This window comes from Bombyx mandarina, chromosome 23 (assembly GCF_030267445.1).
Source record: "Bombyx mandarina strain Sakado chromosome 23, ASM3026744v2".
Lineage (NCBI taxonomy): Eukaryota > Metazoa > Arthropoda > Insecta > Lepidoptera > Bombycidae > Bombyx > Bombyx mandarina.
In genome coordinates this window covers 6,416,193-6,437,319 of record NC_143229.1, presented here as the reverse complement: position 1 = coordinate 6,437,319, position 21,127 = coordinate 6,416,193, and the positions used below count along the sequence as shown (strand labels likewise).

Below are 21,127 nucleotides of genomic sequence, written 5' to 3'. Positions count from 1 at the left end.
CTATTAACAATAAATGGATATAGAGGTTCCGCACGAATAGCGAGAAATCTCCTGAAATATTCAATAACAAATAACGTGAATGCGGTAATTCAACTTGAGAAACTAGGTTGGAGTCTCAGTCACTCAGTCGCATTGGACTTTATAATAATGACTGGACCATGCTGACTTCTTCAAATTCACATTTTTAGTGTAGTAATCTTTTCTTCTATAAGCCAAAATGACAGAACTACATTAGGGTTTTGAAACCAAATGCATATTTTAAATTAATATGATTTAATAAAAAGAAAACATCCATTAGTTTAGTTAACCCTTAATCAAATAACGGGAAGTATTTTCCCACCTCCAAAAATCTTTGTTTTTTCATAAACAGCAACATTGACCAATACCAGTCTTAACAAAATAAATCTCGGATGTAATTCTTTTTTTTTTGTTTGGCAGCACTTTAGTGACGGTTAGTTTATGTCGCCGTGAGCTAATGTCAAAGTCAAAAATTGCCCGTTTTTTTGAAAGTGGTCGGAGTGCAACGTTATTTTTTTGGAAATTGTTAAGAAAAAAATCTGGTAAGTACATGAACTTATTGTCAACTTAAACTAGACTCATTTTTCAAGGTTTTGGCTGTAAAATAACATTGATAACGTTATAATTTGACGGAAAAATATACTATTTAAAATGTGGGAATTTATTTCCCCTTGTCTGTTACTGACATGAAAAAATTCAAACTATATATATAAAATGTTTATCTGTCCAATGGGAATCACTTTGTATGTTTTGGTTTTTTTATTTTGTTATTATATATGATTTTTTATGATTTTCAGCTATTTCAAAATGGAAAAAATAAATAAAATACCACTCTCAAAGAAAGAACTCGAAATATGCATAGAAAATTTAGCGGATCTTTCAGATTTGTCCGAATGCGATGAAGAAGACGATCCTTGTTACGAAAATAGTATCCATTCTCCTTCTGTACACCTAGACCAACCAGATGCTCAGACAGAAAGTCAAGGAAGTACTGGATGAGACTTTTGTTTTTCTTTTTTGACGCCTCAATAATAAATGCGTATATCACCTACAATCATACACATATACCAACGCTGCATGGACATCGCGAATTCAGGTTGCGTTTAGCACGTTCACTGATCAATAGCTACACCACCAGAAAAGAAAACATCCAAAGTGTCGTTTATAAAAACAAAAAAGGTGGAGTTTTCGGAGTGCCGGATGAAATCCGTCTGATGAATGTGGGTATTCACATGCCGGACGTAATACAAACTTATAAGAGATGCAGGTTTTGTAGCACGAAAAAAATAGAAAAGAGGACCAATATACAGTGTTCAACGTGTCAAGTAGCCCTGTGTGCCAAAATATGCTTTAAATCTTTTCACGCTGCTCCTTCTCAGTAATTTATCTAACCTATTTTGTGTTTTTTTCTTTCCTATTATTGTCCCACTGCTGGACAAAGATCTCATCCAAACATAGTATATATGTTATACGTATAAGAGTACTTATTATTAATTGTATCTTTGTAAAGCTTAGTAAGTAATGAAATATTTCTGAATAATTATTGTTTTTTATTGTCTAAAAAAAAAATATTTACAAAAATCTGTGGCAAATCCGAGGTACTAACTAGTCTAAAAAATACTCCAAAACAATCTTAAGTGGTAACGGATAACGGGAACTATTTTCCCATTTGGCGATTTTTGTGTTTGCGAATACGAATAAGGGGAAATAATTTCCCACCGAAAAACACCCCCTTCCCTCCACTTTTTCGAAATTCCACTAAGATTTTTGGAATCTACGGACCTATTTTACTTAAAAACCAACCTTACTTTTAATTTATCTCACAAAAAGTTCCGTGTTTGATTAAGGGTTAATATCAATTTTATAAATATGTTACTCATTTAGACATTGCTGTAGTAGTTCCTCATGACATTGCATACTTGCAAATGTGTTTTGTATTCATAATGAATCTATTATACTGGAGCAGTCAACACATTCAGTTGTTGTTAAACTTAACAAGCGGTAATGCGACCAGAAGCTGCCTGGCGTTTCTTCACATCCCAGTTGTAAACTCTAGCCATATTCACTTCGGTAGTGGTACACTGATCTCTGTAAACAAATCCGAATTAATTTTAATTTTAAACATAACATCAATTATATTAGACAGATATTGTTTTTCGAGATTATATTAAACTAGCGACCCGCCCTCGCTTCGCTTCTCAAACCCTCAGACACAGCCCACTGAGTTTCTCGCCGGATCTTCTCAGTGGGTCGCGTTTCCGATCCGGTGGTAGATTCTGTGAAGCACGGCTCTTGCTAGGGTTCGTGTTAGCAACGTCATCAGGTTTGAGCCCCGTGAGCTCACCTACTAGTTAAAGCGACGCTGATATAGCCTCTCAAGGCTATCAGCTTAGGTAGGAAAAAAAAAGCTTCGCTTCGGAAACTGTACTTTATTATTGATTTCTCCACTATTTAATGGATGTTATTATACATATTATAAACCTTCCTCTTCAATCACTTTATCTATTAAAAAAAACCGCATCAGAATCCGCGTAGTTTTAAAGATTTAAGCATACATAGGGATATAGGGACAGAGAAAGCGACTTTGTTTTATACTATGTAGTGATACTCCCACATGTATCGGCCTACCTAGTGTTTTAAGTTTTAACGGTTCCTAACTAAAAATTAATGCTAGGTGGAGCAATAAGTTTTTATGCAGTTTTGAAACTAATTTACTGGCCATCTTTTTCGTGTGCTTTTTTAAATTTCAAATTCAGAATTATAAAAAAGAAAATTCGAGTCTGTTCATTGTTTTCAACAATCCAAGGGAGGAGAAAACTATTTCATTCGCGAAAGTTGGATTTTTTTATTGATGTTTCTGATTATTGGTTCCATGAAAAGGCTAGTCTAAGCTTTGTTTATTTGTTATAGCCAGTTTTGACCAAAAAATATGGATACTCGGCCTGAAATTGCCACCCAAGCTATCTATTCTGCAGGCCGGGCATAGCCAAAGAAATGTGAGTGCACAACTGAATTTAAGCGGTACTATTGTCCGAGCTTATAGAAGGTACTTAGAGACTGGCGGCTTCGTTCGTCGTCAAGGAAGACCGCAAACTCGTGTGACAACTGAAAGGCAAGACCGATTTATCTTTACGACCAGCTTGAGAAACCGTCAGTTGACTTCAGTTCAGATACAAAATCAACTACGCAACTTCCATGAAGTATCTGTGTGCCCTCGAACTGTTCGAAGGAGACTTAAAGAACGTAACATGGTACCACAAAAGAAAGCTAATGGCGCAAATTAACGCGAGCTCACCGAAAATCGCGCCTTTAGTTTGCACGAACTTATTTGCAGTGGTCTCAGCAACAGTGGAGCCAAGTATTGTTTATCGACGAATCGAAAATTACTTTATGTGGGAATGATGGAAGGAATAAGGTGTACCGAAGACAAGCAAAACGTTTTGCTCAATGGATAGAAGAGAGGGTTTCTTTTGGCATGACAGTTTGGGGAGGAATTTCGGCAAATGCAAAAACCGAACTTGAAGTCATTAGTGGACCACGACTTCAATCATTAGATGGTCACAGGTTCATATGCCAGTGCTTAGAAAGTGATGCCATTCGCTGTATGTGTCGGCCCAAATTAAATACTACATACAGTCCACTTAAAACCAAATGATGGGGTTGTGAGCTCATGTAAGCAGATTATATTATACATATGTCATGTACATAGATAATTCCATAAAAATAATGATCAAATAGATCCAGTGAGCTGAATGGTGTAAATTGATCTTCCTGTGAATGTTATATGATTATTAATTTTTAAAAAACATTTTGTAAACCTTAAGAAATCCAAATCATGTTCTACTTGATTTAAATTTTCTTGAGCTGTTTCCATATTTGTAGTCAGTAATTTTTCAGCATCTTCAAGACTATACTCCAACATTACATTAGCTCCAAGCCACAAACATACTGACTTTGTTGGTGGTACATTAGCCTAAAATTTAAATACAACACAAAATTATTCTCTAATAAGATTAAGGAGGCAAATAACTCTTGATTATTAATTTATTGATTCTCTATGTTTAAAGATGATGACAAACCAAAAAAATTGAGAGAAGACATAAGCGTGGGGGAAAATGATTGCAGTTTTTATTCCAGATAGGTTTGGTTTCTACAGTCTGCACTAACACACACACATGTAGCATCAGATAATGCTTCATGAAAATATCATGGACAATGTATTAAAAAGCTATTAATAACATACATAACATATAAAGGGTTAGATTTATGAATTCAAATTTTCAGTGTCTCACACATTAGTAGAAGATCACTTCAATGACCGCAGAATTAAGCTGAGTTGCAGCTCATCTCTTTTCAAATCTTGTTTTAAGAGAGACATGTATTATCACAGACAGGGTGTAAGTAGGAAAAATATTTTAGTTGGTGTATTAGATAAAGGAATTCGGAAATCATTCTAGGACACAGAAGAAAACAAGAAACACAGAGTTCATGAATAGACCCAGATTCTCCACAAAATTTTCATGCTTTCATTTTAATGACACTCATTTTGGGGCTCGGAGTGTTGGTGCTCAGTGTTTTATGTGAAAAGTGTTAAGCACTATGCTTTATTCATAAACAATGTTACCCAAAGAGTAATACTTTGTTGCATAAAAAATATTATGTGGTGTTTCATAACCAGTGAAGAATGCAGTTCAATCATGAGGGTTGGTTGATAGCTTAATTAGGATAAAGATGGCATCCAATACATGTTTTTCTTAAATAATGACAATTGATAGAAAAAAAAATTGTAACAAACCTTCACGAATACTTGATCACTAAGAAGGAACTGTGTTTCTACTTCCTCTTTTTGTTCTTTTAATTTTTCAATTACTTCAATTGTCCGCGCTAAGTCTGGGATTTGTTGCCGTAATCGCCTTCTTTTAGTAGCCAACGTGTATTCCATCACCTTATACTTACGGTGCTTTTCATCTAGACTCTTCAAAACTACATCGACTCCTTCAGCATTGATCGGTGATTTCATAAATTCGTCTACATTATCCTTAAAAAGTGTGAGGTTAATATTCTATACATTTATACTGACGGATTTATTTGAACCCCGACCTTTTGTAATATTATGGTTTATTATTTCATTAAATTACAAGGCTTCCAATTTCAAATGTAAATTAGGCAAAATCTACAAGGAATTTGAAACAGGTGAAATACGCCATAACCTCCAAATGCATGACGCCCAGGGCATTGGAGCTGAACAATTTTAAATACGTGGAAAACCTATAAATAAATTAACTTTACAGTTACTTAATAATAGTTAGTACTTACTACAAATTCAGCTTCTGGTATTCCAGAATACGACTTAGGGTTCGAGGGTTCTACTCCGTCTCCTTCCATTTTTATTTATTGTGAAGTTTATATTCAATTTCTAGAAAATTATTCGAAATTGATTTGAAATTTGAATGATATTTTGGAGTTTGATTAATTTTGTTGATTATTTTTAATTATCAAAATTTTTACGTTGAATGAATTACATAGATTACATTTGTTTTTTTGGGATTTATGACCTGGTAACTAAGACTTTTAAGTTATGTCTTATTTTAATTTATATTCTGATTTTTATGAAAAATGATAATATGGAGTGAAATGAAATGAAATGAAGTTGACTAATTTGAGACATTAATCAACTGGGATGAAATTAAATGAAATAAGATAAAATATAATCTCAGTAAAATGGTAGTCATTTACTGAGATTTTTTTCAGTGGACTTTTTGTAGGAACTCGGGAAGTTACGTCCAGCGGCTTTGTTTCATTTTCCTACATTTGATATTTGTGAAAGTGCACAAATGTGGGAAAATAAAACAAAGGCAGTGAACGTAACTTCTCAGAATCCTCCAAAAAGTCCACTGAAAAAGTCTTAGTAAATGACCACCATTTTACTGAGATTATTTTTCATCCCATATCATCTCATCTCAATTCATTTCAAGCCATGTTTCATATTAATCAACAACATTTCATTTCTTAATATCATTTTTCTTTTAAAAAACTTTTTATTTAAATTAAAATAAGACTTGACCAAAAACTAAGCAACTTGAACTAAAGATCTTAGTTACCTACCAGATAAGATCACTTTAAAAAAAAATCGCCTTGGCCAATGTTGCCATTGCCAGGGCTGCCACCATAGATATTACACTTAATTTGAAAGAGTTGCCACGACGTACCTATCGTAAAGGTCATATTTATGTGTATTAAAATTAGCGAAAAATTGTCGACACAATTCCATATTTTGAAAGCTTAATACCAGTACGTAGTATCTCTTTTGAAACTGTGATCAAAATACTCTAATTATTTTACGAGAACAATACTTAAATAGTTGTTATCAAAACAATATTCAACAATGGCTCCAGCTACTGATTGGGACGAAATTAAAAGGCTAGCAGCTGATTTTCAAAAAGCTCAATTGAGTACTACAGCTCAAAGGTAAACAAATATGTGTTAAACTTCGGTTTTGTCATAAGTTCATTAATGAATAATAAAATGAACATTTAAACAAGAAAAAAATATGCGTTTTCTTTAAGATTTACTTATTTCTGCTTAAATTACGTGTAACTTTAACCTTTATCTCAAAGCTTTACTTTATTCCACAGATTATCAGAACGAAACTGTATTGAGATCGTCACAAAATTAATTGAACTTAAATTAATAGATGTTATTTTTACAAATGATGGCAAAGAATATCTCACTTCGCTCCAACTTATAAAGGAAATGAAAGATGAGTTGTATGTGCATGGAGGCCGAATAAACACTGTTGATTTAGCCAAAGAGTTAAATGTGGATTTTAACCACATTACAACGCACATTCCGGAAATTGTAAAAGGCAAAGATGTTCAGTTGATATCTGGTTATTTGATTACAAATTATTATTTGGAAAAAATTGCCAGAGAAGTAAACGAAAAGTTACAGCTTCAAGGCTACATATCTGTTGGGGAATTAACCTTGCATTATGATTTACCAGCAGATTTGATCCAGCACAGTGTTCTTGAAAAATTTTTGGGTAAAATCATCATTGGAAAGCAAGATCCATCTGAGCCTAGAACCTTTTACACTGATGAATACATAACCAGGACAAAAGCTAAGATAAGGGGTGCATTAATGGGCCTCTTAAAACCAACTCCAATTGCTGTTATAGTAAATCATTGCAATTTATCTGACCGTTTGTTTTTGTCACTTTTTGATCAATTAAATGCTCCTGGTGTATTAACAGGCAAGCAAGCTGGAGCTATTTATGTGCCATCTAGTTACACAAAGTCACAAAATGATTGGGTAATAAATTTCTACAAACAGAACAACTACCTTGAATATGATGCTCTCTCAAGATTAGGAGTTTCAGATCCAAAAGGATATGTTAAAAGGATTCTTTTAAATGAAGAGCTCACATTTCTTAGCAGCTGTGTAATTGGATCACAGATTAAGGAGCAATTGGAAACCGCACTAGAAGAATGCATAGCATCTAAAAGTTATTTAGATGTTGTTACTTTGTTGCCATCAATTTTTTCAGATAGTGATATTGAAAGCATTTTAGATGAGTTATTGAGAAACAATGTTAAATCAACAGTTCTCTTTGAAAACACTGGTAATTACATTTTAAAATTTTAAATGTTAATGTAAATAATGATGTTTACATTTTGATGTGAACAATTATGTGTATACTCTTACATTTTGCTGGAAGTACTAATGGTTCCCCAGTAGTCGAAATTTGACTATAATTAATTGAAATTATAAATTTGAACATTATTATGGTTCAATTGTCAAAGAATATTATATGTCTTTAATCACAGATTTCTCCAAGACTACATACACTATAGACAATTTTAATTTGATCACAGACTTTAGGCAATAACAAGAGTTTGACATTAAACAAAGTCTAAATATGTGTTGTGTCAAATACATGATATTGTGTGAAATGTTTTTTTCTGCATTTAATGTATTTTTTATGAAAATTAAAAAAAATAGCTTTCTTAACTCCTCTATATTCTCTTTAAGTGTGGGAAATTTCGTATTTCTGCACAATTTTTGTAAAAAGGTACAAAGTTTTTGCTTCACTTATTAATATATAGATTATAACATACAACTTAGCACATATGTTTATAAAATAAATTTCTGACCATCATCTTTATGTTATATCATGAATCAAGAGAAATTGGCTGGAACAGGTTATTTAACAGGTTTGGTCTTTTTTTCAGTATTCAGCTGTCATTATATTGAAGATTTGAAACAGACTTGCATGCCAATAACGCAAAAAAATGCAGAGGCTTTGGTTAAATCTGGTAGATATCAACAGTTTTATCTTGAGAAGCAGCTTTCTAAAAACTTTGATATGGTACAATCAGGTCCTGCTGATCACAAAGCCGAGAGAAGGGAAGAACGCAGAAGAAAGGCTGCTTCAGGTAAAGGTGGCGGTGGAACTCAGGGTAGAGAAACTAAAACCAAGACTGTTAAAAAGCACAACAGGTCAAAACAGGTAGCCCAGGATTCAGATTCTGATGATGGACATGCAGTTTCAAGAAAACCAGCACAATTAGAAGTAGTTTCAGTGGAAGATATAGAAAAAGTAATTAAAGAACCATTGGAAAATGAAGGTCTAGATGACCTAGTTACTAGGATTGCAGAACATCTACAAGGGTAAATAAGTATTAATAATGTTCCCAAAAATAAATTTAAGTGAATCATTTCTGGAACTTTATTAACTATGTCTGGCCAGGGCTTTATTTTGAAGTACATAGATTTCTATTCAATTAAATATACATTTGAACCATGAACCACAAACAGTTGTTGAATATCAAAATATTAAACATTAATTCTACCACCAGATTGAACTCCCTGTAATAGGTATTTTAAATTTTTTTTTTTTTTTTTCTCTTTTGTTTTAATGTCTCGTAGCGATCTGTTTCAGTTAACAATGAGCTATTCCTTTGACTGATTTTAATCTTAGTAGTGTGATATAAACAGAATCAGTTGTCCAGTGACATCTTTATCTTTTGTTGTACGATTTAATTTCTGTTCTGTAATGTAGGTATACTGTGCCTCCTCAATCTAGTAAACTGCACAGCTCCTGTGCCTCCTAGGTCCGACGCCAATTTATTGACGTGTGTCAATAACCTGGCTTGGTATTTTTTGCTGTAAGCTACTATTTCCTCTTTCACTGTGGGAATATTTAGGTCCATTTGTATGATCTTGTTGCTTATGTAATGCGGTATTCTTAGCATTGTTCTGAAAGTTTTATTTTGAAACCTTTCAAGGATCTCGACATTGCTATTGCTGGCAGTTCCCCAAAGCTGTATGCCATATGTCCATATTGGCTTTAAGATGGTTTTGTAAATTAAAATTTTACTTTCCGGCGAAAGTTGGGATTTCCCTCCAGTCAACCAGTACATATTTCTTAGCTTTATGTCCAATTGTTTTCGCTTAGACCAGATGTGCTTTTGCCCTGTAAGTCTTCGATCCAGATGTATGCCAAGATATTTTGCATCTTCCGCTTGCGGTATGTTTTCGTTGTATAAGCTTACAGGTGGACAGGTGTGTTTCCTGAGGCTGAAGGTAACGTGGGATGATTTGCTTTGGTTTACTTTAATTCGCCACATATTAAACCATTTCTCAAGGTCATCTAGATGTGATTGTAAGTTTTCAGAGGCTGTTGTAGGGTCGTCATGAACAGACATTATAGCTGTATCATCTGCGTATGTTGCAATGATAGTGTTTCTGTTGGTTGGTAAGTCTTCTGTGTAGATGAGGTACAGGACAGGGCCGAGTATGCTGCCTTGTGGCACACCAGAAGTAATCTCATGCATTTGTGATAATTCTCGGTTATGTTTAATCTCAAAACATCGTCTATTAAGATATGACTTAATAATAACGTAATAGCTATGTGGCAACATTTTTTTCAATTTGCATCGTGAGGTGGTTTTCCAGGCTTTGGTACCATCACCACTTGGGCTATTTTCCATTGACAAGGAAAGCACTCCAGTCTGATGCATGCATTAAAAATGATAGTCATGAATGTTATGCCTTTTTTAGGAAGATGTTTAAGCACAGTTGCGTCGATTTCATCATAACCTGGCGATTTTCCGTTTTTCAGGCTCTTGATTTCATTAGTTACTTCCGTCGGACTTGTGTACATTAACGGTAGGCACATCTGCAGTGGAGAATCCAGATAGTTCAAAACTTCATCGTTGTGCGTTGAGTTTAATCCCGGGAAAGGCTTAAACACTAATTTGAGGTGCTCTGCGAAAGTTGAGGCCTTCTCAAAATCAGATCTGGCCCAGCTTCCAGTAGGTATTCTAATAGGTGGTACATGCATTTTCGGTCTTTTCATTTTACTAGTAGCTTTCCATAGAGAATAGTTGGTGTCTGGACTTGGCTTTAAATTTCTTAAGAACGATTGTAGCTCCTCTTCTTTCATTGCTTTAGTTAGGTATTTTAATTCCTCAGAAGCTTTATTAAAAGCGGTTTTATCAGCAGGATAGCCAGTGTTATGCCATATTTTGCGCAGATTCCGCCTCCTAGCTACCATATCCTTAATGTGTTTGGGGTAATGGTGCAAAACCACAGATGGGAATTTTCTTTGCGGCGTAGATCCGTCTAGTGCCTTGTGAATAAGTTGATTTAGGTTTTCTACAGCATTCTCTACATCACCAGTGGATTTCAAAGGGATGTTTAAATTCACATTATTGTTGATGTACTCTTGGTAGGTTTCCCAATTGGTATTCTTGTTATATAATTTAGGTGGGTATTCATTCAACAAGATAGTAGAGTTTATGTTAAGAATCACTGGAGTATGATCAGAGGATAGATCAGTACAAGATTTGACGCTCAGCTGTGTTTGGGTCACGTTCTTGGTGATAAAGAAGTCAAGTAAATCCGGCGTTTTCTTTCGATCAGTCGGCCAGTAGGTTGGCTCACCTTGAGACAAGCAATATAAAGACAGTTCTATAGTCGTCTGGAATAGCTGCCTGCCTCGTGGTAGAGTCAGCCTTGAGCCCCAGTAGGTGTGTTTAGCGTTCCAATCGCCGCCACAGACAAATCTACTCCCCAAACTTGAGAAGTAATCCTTGAAGTCATCAGCATTAATATTGTGTCTTGGAGGACAGTATATAGCAGATAAAGTTGTTTCACTGTTTTTGTCTTGTATTCTGATAGATGTAGCCTGTATTTTTTCAGTTCTGTATTCTTCTAGCGGGTGGTGCTTAATACTTTTTTTAATTATAACTGCTGTTCCACCGTGGGAGTTACCAGAGGGATGATTTGTAGAATGAACAACATAATCTTTTATTCTAATGTGAGTTCTATGAGTAAATCTCGTTTCAGAAATAAGTGCTACATCTATTTTTTCTGTCCTTAGGAATAATTCTAATTCTAGACATCTGTCTGATAACCCATTGGCATTCCAAGTAACTATACGTAAATTATTGATCATTTGGACACTAGGCGGGATATTAATTGAATCATCCGATTCATCATGCTGTCTATCATGTTAGTCATGATGGTTTGAAATTTATTAAACATGCTGTCTATGAGCTTATTCAATTCGCTGCTATCAATAAAGTGGGATTCAGTCTGTTGTTTATTATTATTGGAGTTTACTGCATCTGCATAAGTTTTAAATATGTTTTTAGTATATTCTGCTTTCCTGGGCTTTTCCTTGTTTGTTTGTGAGGCTGAGGTATCTTTGATTACATTTTTGGGCTTAACCTTTAAAATTTGTTGTTTATATTGTTTGTATTTGGTACAGCCTTTGTAACTTGCAGGATGTTTCTCTTGGCAGTTAACACATGTTGCTTCAGTATCTGGTGTCTTTTTACAGTTTACAGTGGGATGATCTTCTCCACACTTTACACATCTATGTGGTCTATAACATTGGTTTTTACTATGACCAAACCTCTGACATCTCTTACACTGTAGAATCTCTGTTGTTTTGTAAGGAGCTTCAAAAGATACTTTCATATTATTTAATCTGTTTACCTTGAATACCTCTTTGTTATTATGTTTAGGTTCAAGGTCAATATAGAACAACGGCAAGTCTTGTTTAGTAGTTTTATGTCGAACATTAACAATATTTCTGACTTCATGGCCTAGATCTCTTAATTCAGATTTGATAACTTCCGTGTCCTCAGTTGAGTGAAGCCCACGGAGAACGACTCTATAAAGCCCTTTCGCTTTTGAGCTTATATGTATAATGACTGATGTTGTTTGTAATAAAATTATCCCTGATCTTCTTGTACATTTCTATATCTCTTGGTAAGATTTTTACTACATGTCCTGACCTCAAAGTGGTCATAGTATATGTCGTTGTGTCATCATTGGTAATTTTGTTCAGTATGTCCTTGAGGGTTTTTATGTATGCCACACCCGTAACAAATATAGGTTCGGGTCTAGATATTTTTGGTTTAGGATCGCTTCCGTCTTCGTCGAGTATCTCTAATGTTTCAAATTGATTATGGGTTGGTATCGGATATGTGGTTTTCTGTAACTTATTACTGTTTCCTTTTAAATCTGAGTGCGATTCAGTTCTCTTCCTTTTTATTAGAGGAACCTGGTCACTCTGCCATGTACTATGTTCAAGGTCTTTAGTTGTGGTTAGGAATAGCGTAGGTTCTTGTTCTTTATTTATGGCACTTAATGAGTTACTTCGTGTTCTTTCAAACATGTGAAAAGTTTGTTGTACCATATTAGGTAATTTTGGTTTATTCGTAGGGTTGATTCCATATCCATCAGATCGCAAAGTTGTGCCCCCCCCAGAATACGAGGGGCTGCCTGAGTTAGACTCAGGGAGGGATTCTCCGGTATTACCGGTACCCTCCTGGGGTAGTTTCTTTTTCAAATTTGCATTCATTTGGCTTCCTTATTCTTCCTACTACTCTAGACGTTTTAGAGATTATTTAGATCCCCAGGCTTGCCATAGCCTCTTCCAACCAATTGCTTGGCAGGTTGTATGGTTATACCGCCATTTCTCGGTCGCCATTGCCTCGTTTGTTATCTAGCAGGGAGCACCACGGAAACCGATTGGTTTCCGCCGCCATCCGGCGTGCGCAGGTGAGGGTGACTGTAGGGTCGGTGAAGATGTTGTTACCGTTCTCCCCTAACTCCCCTTGGTATTTTAATAAAACATATTTCTGACATGCTACCCACGATGCTAAATGGGGATTTACTCATAGAGATCTTTATTACCCAATAAAGATCAAAGCAAAGCTTAGAAGATAAGAAGAAAAAAATTATGTATACAAAAATGTATAAAAAATACTGTCGTGTGGACATACTCGAGCGTGTCAAATATTGATAGCACCCATGTCCTACGTATTTTTAATAATGTACGTATGTTGATTTGGTCATTTGCATGATGGGGGGGTGGTCGTACGTAAGAGTTGAAAATGAAAAAAATAAATAAAAAATAATCGAGTGCATCAGATTTTCTAAGGAATGTTAAGTGAACCTAAAAAAACTCTCAGTCAATAATCTGACGATTTTAATGTGACGCAAATTCGCGTTAATGAATAAAACGTGCAAAAAAATTTGCCATTTTGATATACTCAAGCGCGTCTGATCAAGGTATATATGGTTCATCTTAAGACGTGCTCTTTCTTTATCTGACGATTATCTGGAGGGATTCGCCTAATTTGAGAATAAAAAGAGATATATATTTTTTTACTTTTTTAAATCATTAAACTTAATTAATTGAAAAGCCCAGGAAACGATTATTAATTAACTTTAAACTATAATTCACTTTTTTCTGTTTATTTTTATTGGTGCGATGGGTGGACGAGCTCACAGCCCATCTGGTGTTAAGTGGTTATTGGAGCCCGTAGACATCTACAACGTAAATGCCGCCACCCACCTTGAGATATGAGTTCTAAGGTCTTAGTATAATTACAACGGCTGTCCTACCCTTCAAACCGAAACGCATTACTGCTTCACGACAGGAATAGCCGGTACCTACCCGTGCGGACTCACAAGAGGTTCTACCACCAATAATAAACTATTATTAACCACTATAATCAAGATATTTCTATCCATTAATAACATGTATTTATGTTTGTAGAAGCCTCAATCAAATTGGTCTGGCTATTGCCAAAGAAACGGCCGAAAAATTGCTTCAAGATTCAACACAAAACAGGAAACAAACTCATTCATCAGCTCAGGACAAAATTAATATCTTAGTGAACGATATAAAACTATATGAAAAAGGAATAAAGACCTTTGCAGCTGAGCAACAAGCACCCTTTATTAAATATTTATTAAAATCTTTAGGAGGTGACATACTATCTGAGTTTTGCAAATATGCTGCGAGTCAGTGTAATCTTTCTGTGCAAAACGAAACTCTCTCAATTGAACAGAGGAACAAAATAATAAATGACGTTACTGAGGAATTCAAGAAACCATTAACAATATTAAGTGCGTCTATAAATGAACAAAGCATGGAATCATTTTTTCAAGCTATTGATGTCGCTTTATCTGACTTTGGGATGATATTGAAAAAGGTGGATAAGAAGAAAGACAAGTTAGTATTTTTAAAAGTTAAAATGTAAAGTCGGGAACGATTCTTATACACATAAATAATTATAACACATCTTCACTAATTTAAAGTAAATAAACTTTCATTGTATTATATATACTGGTAAAGTTAATTTCCAAAACACCAGTTTACTACATTGGGTAGGGTAACCAGTAAAATGAAATGACCAAGAATATAAATAATATGAATTATACTTTCTGTATTACTTGCTTGAACTGTCTGTGCCTATAACTAATGCACACCTACATAAGGATTGAATCCAAGTTCATGTCAGAATCTTTGTTAAAGAAGAATTTTGTATTCATGGTTTGACTACAATAATTTTTCTCTTAATTTGTTCTGCACCAATAAATACACATCAAAATCAAGAAGTTTTAACAATTAGTTAGGTAGGTAACATGCTTAGCTTAGAGCGATCAGCTCAATGCTACCATATTGTATTATCCATAAAGGCACAATTACCAAGTAATTCTAATGTTGATATGTTAGAAATTATGAAAATTGAATATAAAGACTGATTTGGTCAATCAAATTCATACACACACAGGTGGTTTAAAACCGGTTTTGAAAACGAAGACAGATAGTTGGTTGACCGCGTCCAGTTGATGACGCAATATTACTAATAGCATAAATTGGGTTGCATCGAATCAGTTTCACTACCCGATGATATGCAGGCGAAGTAAAATGTCCCTTAGAAATAAGGTGACACCCTACAAAACTTGCATACGCCCCGTCATGACCTATGCAAGTGTTGTGTTCGCTCACGCGGCCCGCACTCACTGAAAATCCTTCCAGATTATTCAATCCCGTTTTTGCAGGATAGCCGTCGGAGCCCCGTGGTTCGTCAGGAACGTCGACCTCCATGACGACCTGGACTTAGAGTCCGTCAGTAAGTATTTGCAGTCGGCGTCGATGCGCCACTTCGATAAAGCGGCACGACACGAGAACCCTCTCATCGTGGCCGCCGGTAACTACATTCCCGATCCTGCGGACAGAATGGAAAGCAGTCGACGTCGCCCAAAACACGTCATCTCGGATCCTCCTGATCCACTAACGGTGCTTTTAGGTACTTCAAGCACCGGTCACCGTTCTCGTCGAACCCGTTGCTTGCGACAAAGGGCTCGACGAGTAAATTAACTCTCAGACACAGCAAATTCAAATTCAAATTCAAAATCATTTATTTCAACTTAGATGTCAGTATGACACACTTGTTGAATGTCAAAATACAAATAACAATGATAACTCTACCACCGGTTCCAAAAAAAGCCACAGTCCTGAGAAGAACCGGCGAAACAAACTCAGCGGGCTTTTTTTTTTTTGTTTTTTCTCAAATATTTTCTTTTTTTTAAATAAATAGAAATATTCACAATAAAAGAAAAAACAAGTCTAAAATAATAATAATAATAATGAAAAATGAAAAGGCCAGGAGCGAGCGCCTCATTCCCACGTAGTGCCATCTAGTAAATAATCCTTAACTTTATAATATGCCTTGTTGCACAAACGTTCCTTAACAGTTTTCTTAAATCTATGAACAGGTAGTAGTTGAACGTTTAGTGGGATCTTGTTGAAAAGCTGTACACCCAGCCCCCTAAAAGAGTTGCTTATTTTCATAATTCGAGCCGCCGGCAACGAAGCCTATGTTTGTTCCTAGTGTTCACATTGTGCAAATCGCAGACTCTGGGGAATTCTTCAATGTTTTTACGCACGTACAATAAATTTTCAAAAATGTATTGGGACGCTAAAGTTAGAATTTTGATTTCCTTAAACTTGTCCCTCAAGGATTCCCTCGGGTGCATATTATAAATAGCACGAATAGCCCTCTTCTACAGGATGAAAATCGTTTCGACATCGGCAGCATTGCCCCATAGCAAAATGCCATAGGACATAACACTATGAAAATAACTAAAACAAACCAGGCGTGCCGTATATTCATTAATATACATTCGTATTTTTTTTACCGCAAACGCTGCAGAACTAAGCCTACTCGCTAACTTGCATATGTGAGGACCCCACTGCAGCTTAGAATCAACTGTTATACCAAGAAAAACTGTCGAATCCACAAGCTCCAGTGTCTCTCCACTTACAGTAATATTAGTGTCAACTTGTCTAACATTAGGTGTGGTAAATTTTATACATTTTGTTTTTTTGTTATTTAATAACAGATTATTAACACTAAGCCAATGTACCACGCGCGAGATAGCATCATTCACATCGTCATAATCTTCCAAATGTCGTTTAATTTTAAACAATAATGATGTATCATCAGCGAATAATACGACCTCGTGACGGGTTTCAATAAACTTAAGTAAATCATTGATATATACAAGAAATAGGAAGGGACCCAATATGGAACCCTGAGGAGCTATGGAGCCCACTGAGTTTCTCGCCGGATCTTCTCAGTGGGTCGCGTTTCCGATCCGGTGGTAGATTCTGCGAAGCACGGCTCTTGCTAGGGTTCGTGTTAGCATCGTCGTCAGGTTTGAGCCCCGTGAGCTCACCTACTAGCCCCGGTTACGCTGAAATAGCCTCTCAAGGCTATCAGCTTAGGTAGGAAAAAAAAATCAATTTCATTTAAACGAATATACTTGCGGAATTTGAATCATACGTGTCTGATGTTTTCCTTGATTTATTGTCATTTCTGTGTTGAAATCGGTTTATTTTACTCGCTGTATATTATTTTTACACAATGAAGTTTATAATGCATGAAAAAAGTTATTGTTTTTGTATAACGCTACCCATGTTATTGTATTGTATTTCAGGATGCTAGTGCAAAATCATAGAGAGAAATTAATTTCGGAGTTGGAAAACTGTGATGACCCAGCACTGTGCTTGCACATGGCTGTGTTATCGATATTCACAATCGTCACTCAAACCATGTTACATGCATCTGGCAGACAAGTTGCTGTTATTATTAATTATTTGAAAAACCACATAAGAGAGGAAGATTTTGAAAAATTACACTCATATCATGGTGAGTTGTTTTTAAAGAACTAAAATATTATAACAAAAATTAATAATAAAACTTCCGCAAACTAGTCGTGTGAATTATGTAAATTCGTAACCCATAGACACAGTCCACTGATTTTTTTTGCGATTTCGATCCGTTGGTGGATTCTCCGAAGCACTGCTCTTGCTAGGGCTAGTGCTAGCAAATTCTCTCTTTGAGCTCGTGAGCTCACCTATCCGTCCGGGCGTAGCCGGAATAACCTCTAAGGCTACCAGCGAAGAGGTAGGAAAAAAATGTAAATTGGAATCCATTATTTAAGATGCTGTCAGATGAAGCTTTGAATTGATCATTGTTCATCCCGCAATGAGTGTTGCGCTTTTTTTCTAACTAATCGTTGGTATCTTAACGTACTATTAAAACTACGCGCGGTTTGGTAAGTGACGTCACAGTGCTTAACCTGGGAGGAATTGAGTTGTAACAGCAGTGCTTTGTTGAATATACCAGCGGATTGGAATCGCAATCATTTATGAAGATCCGACGAGAAACTCAGTGGGCTATGTCTATAGACTAGGTTGAACGTAGAACTCTTCGAAGCATCGGAAGGAAGCGATAGGATGTGCTTGGAGCGAAGGCGGCTTTGCGTTGCCCCGTCCTCACAAGGGTAGGTACCACCATCCACGGTGAAGGAATAACATCGTGTAATAAAAAAATCAAACTGCAAAATTATAATTTGCGTAATTACTGGTGGTAGGACCACCACCTCCCGCCTATTTCTGCCGTGAAGCAGTAATGCGTTTCGGTTTGAGGGGGGGGGAGGGGGGGGCAACTGTTAGAATTCATATCTCAAGGTGGGTGGTGGAATTTAGGTTGTTGATGTTTATGGACTCTGGTAACCACTTAACATCAGGTGGGCCGTTAGCTCGTCCACCCATCAATACAATAAAAAAGTAGTAATACAAAATTCTGATGACTAACTTTTAACAACTATCCTAGATTGTGATTGACCTTGTCTAATGCTCTTCGATCATTTGTGGGTACTATGCTGCTTCGATAGTATAAGTATTGTTTTTTCAATGTATCCGTTATTTATGTAATTTCGAACAGTACTACAAATGAGATAATATAGAAATAATGCGATACTATAATAAAACGAGAACATACCGTATAACTCTTGACTCAACCTTAGAAATGAAATGCCCTCCGAAATACTCTGTGCATTTCAAAAATTATGTTATAACACCGATAGTTGTTATACTAAACCAAAGAAAATGTTACTTAACACTTAACGTCTTTGCTTGTTTGTTTATGGATTATTATTAATTCAATTTCAATTTACACTACACTACTACAATGTACACTATTTTGTTTCACTTGGTTAAGTAGATTATAATGCATCAAAGTGTTCTTCATTTTGTGATCGGAGTGCATCTTAATTATGTTAACGATATGTTATAGATTTCTAACAAATTCATAAGTTTTTTATTTATTTATTAGATTTAGAAGAAGCCTGTTATATAAATTAAGAATAACTTTACTAACAATATAACAATTTATTTTTACAGAATTAGTTACCAAGTTTTTGACTTCAAATGGAGATGACAGAACGGAAATTGAAGATAAGTTAAGAAGTGAATTGACAACTTTAAAAAATGTTGTTCACGACATCAAGAAGTACAAATAAGCTTTGACGTCAATTCAAATATTGTCTTTATTGATTCTGGGTTTATACTATGTGGTAATACTAGTATTGCGTTGATGCCTAGCTTAAAACAAAAATGAAACCTCCTTTTTTCTGTCAATATTGCATTATATCCAATTAATTAAAACTGGATTTATAAACAATGAGAAATTTAAAAAATATATCGTTTTATATTATTAAAACATTTTTAATTGCGATTGCAAGTATACAAACCTACATTTCTTGATGTTATGATTGTGTGTACTGCGCATCCATCGTTCTATTCCATTCATAGAACTTACATAATAGGAAAACCTACCACGAATTTCAACCGACTTAATATGAAGAGTGATAAACACGCGAATGTGATAGAATACTATTGGAATGGTGGTTACCAGAGCCCATACATGCATAACATGTATACCGCCAGAGTTAGAGTAAGTCTCAATTAGATTGTATAATGGCTGTTGCATCCTACAAACCGGAAACCATTAATACTTTGCTGCAGAAATAGGCAAGTTGTTGATATATAGACTTGAGGGCTCATGTGACGCGCTACCATCAATATTTGTACTAATACCATTTATAATAAAATATAATCATTGTTCACTACGTGTTAAGTAGGTATGTATTTCATAAAAAATATATCCCTCCCTACGGATACGCTGGGCGGTTTAACCCTTAAGCCACGACGTCTTGCAAAATTGGATTCCCAATGTTATTATTAGGGAACCCAGAAATAATTCAAGTTATCTTAATTAGAAGAAAATTAATATACCTATATATTATTATACATAATTTTAACGAATTTTACTTCAAACCGAGAAATGCCAATTATCTAACCATACGATCCTGCGATCAGCCTAATTGTAAGAGCTTGATATTATGGGCGAGAAAAATGCAAAGATCATGTCTTCTAGAAGGTTACCGACAGTACAGATGAATACTACAACAGCGGAGCGCTGAAAAATAGAAGATTATACCATTTTAAACAGTTTCTCTGCTACTCCAGTTTGTTAGACGGGTTCCTGTAAATCAATTTGCGTTTCTGAAAAGCCTCAAATGGAAGGAGCTCCTATTTTCCTCAGACCAACAGTGGAAGCAGTGCTCCAGGCGTGTACTGATTAGCAGTTAGCGTTACAGTACAATTTTAAGGTCGGGTGTGACCAAATATGTCTAGCCATCTTGCGCCCGTGTGAAATAATTACCCTATTAGCCTCTAGTAAGCACTCGATCAAAATGGCATATGTACAAGTGTATCAGGTTATTGAAAGTACTGAAGTCCGTGTGTAACGCACACCTTGTGCCTTAAGTAAAAGCCGCCTCTCAGCATAATTTAGGTACAGTTTCACCCTGTAGAGTCTCCAATATTTTTAAAGTTGATTTAATTTCTTTACCTGGTTCGACAATTCGATTCCGAGGATCTCGGTACTCTCAGCCCTTTCTGCAGACTTGGAGCTCAGGCGCTATGAGAAATGAACCCCGTTTGGTATTAAAAACGCAAGCCTGTGTCGCAATTATTGTTAATTGTATAATATGAAAAATCAAGCCGAATGAATGAAATCGATTTATTTGAAATTGTAATTGGACTGAAATTAGATCAATTCAGATGAGAAGAAACAAAATGATGTCCTGGTAAAATGGTGGGAATTAACCTTGATTTTAGTGCGCTTTTGGAAGAAACCGAAAAGCCACGCCTATCAATTTTATTTCATTGTGGGAAAATGTGCCCTATCGCAACATAATAGACCACCATTATTACACCCCTGAACCTTAAAGAAACACCAAATAACAAAATATAATAATTTACACTTCCCTCCTTGCGTTCCCGCCAGTTCTCGCTCACAGACACGAACTACTGAGTTTATCACCAGATCTTCTCAGTGGATCGCGATTCCGATCCTGTCATAGATTCAACGAAGCACTTCTC

At 35.5% G+C, this 21,127-nt stretch overlaps 2 protein-coding genes across 2 annotated transcripts; one reads left to right on the top strand and one right to left on the bottom strand.

Moving 5' to 3' along the window:
- Positions 1-256: 256 nt before the first annotated feature.
- On the bottom strand, positions 257-5,583 carry mgr (prefoldin subunit mgr). The gene is made up of 4 exons (XM_028181485.2): positions 5,335-5,583; positions 4,814-5,056; positions 3,837-3,991; positions 257-2,106 (listed from the first exon to the last, which is right to left on the bottom strand). The coding sequence occupies exons 1-4, from the start codon at positions 5,401-5,403 to the stop codon at positions 2,010-2,012; spliced, it is 564 nt and encodes a 187-aa protein (XP_028037286.2). The 5' UTR covers positions 5,404-5,583; the 3' UTR covers positions 257-2,009.
- Positions 5,584-6,161: 578 nt separating this feature from the next.
- Positions 6,162-19,400, top strand: Ufl1 (UFM1 specific ligase 1). Its single transcript, XM_089737357.1, has 6 exons — positions 6,162-6,486; positions 6,654-7,639; positions 8,250-8,688; positions 14,099-14,557; positions 17,332-17,543; positions 19,082-19,400. Exons 1-6 carry the CDS (start codon positions 6,404-6,406, stop codon positions 19,198-19,200), a joined length of 2,298 nt encoding a protein of 765 aa, XP_089593483.1. The 5' UTR covers positions 6,162-6,403; the 3' UTR covers positions 19,201-19,400.
- The last annotated feature ends 1,727 nt before the right edge of the window (positions 19,401-21,127 follow it).

What these genes read in the sequence shown, in the direction of transcription:
- mgr (XM_028181485.2), bottom strand. Translation starts at nt 5,403, where the DNA reads ATGGAAGGAGACGGAGTAGAACCCTCGAACCCTAAGTCGTATTCTGGA. An exon ending in GTGATCAAGTATTCGTGAAG is followed by an intron (nt 3,992 to 4,813) that starts GTTTGTTACAAT and finishes TTTAAATTTTAG; the next exon opens with GCTAATGTACCACCAACAAA. An exon ending in CATGATTTGGATTTCTTAAG is followed by an intron (nt 2,107 to 3,836) that starts GTTTACAAAATG and finishes ATTTGTTTACAG; the next exon opens with AGATCAGTGTACCACTACCG.
- Ufl1 (XM_089737357.1), top strand. Translation starts at nt 6,404, where the DNA reads ATGGCTCCAGCTACTGATTGGGACGAAATTAAAAGGCTAGCAGCTGAT. An exon ending in GTGGATAAGAAGAAAGACAA is followed by an intron (nt 14,558 to 17,331) that starts GTTAGTATTTTT and finishes ATTGTATTTCAG; the next exon opens with GATGCTAGTGCAAAATCATA. An exon ending in AAAATTACACTCATATCATG is followed by an intron (nt 17,544 to 19,081) that starts GTGAGTTGTTTT and finishes TTATTTTTACAG; the next exon opens with AATTAGTTACCAAGTTTTTG.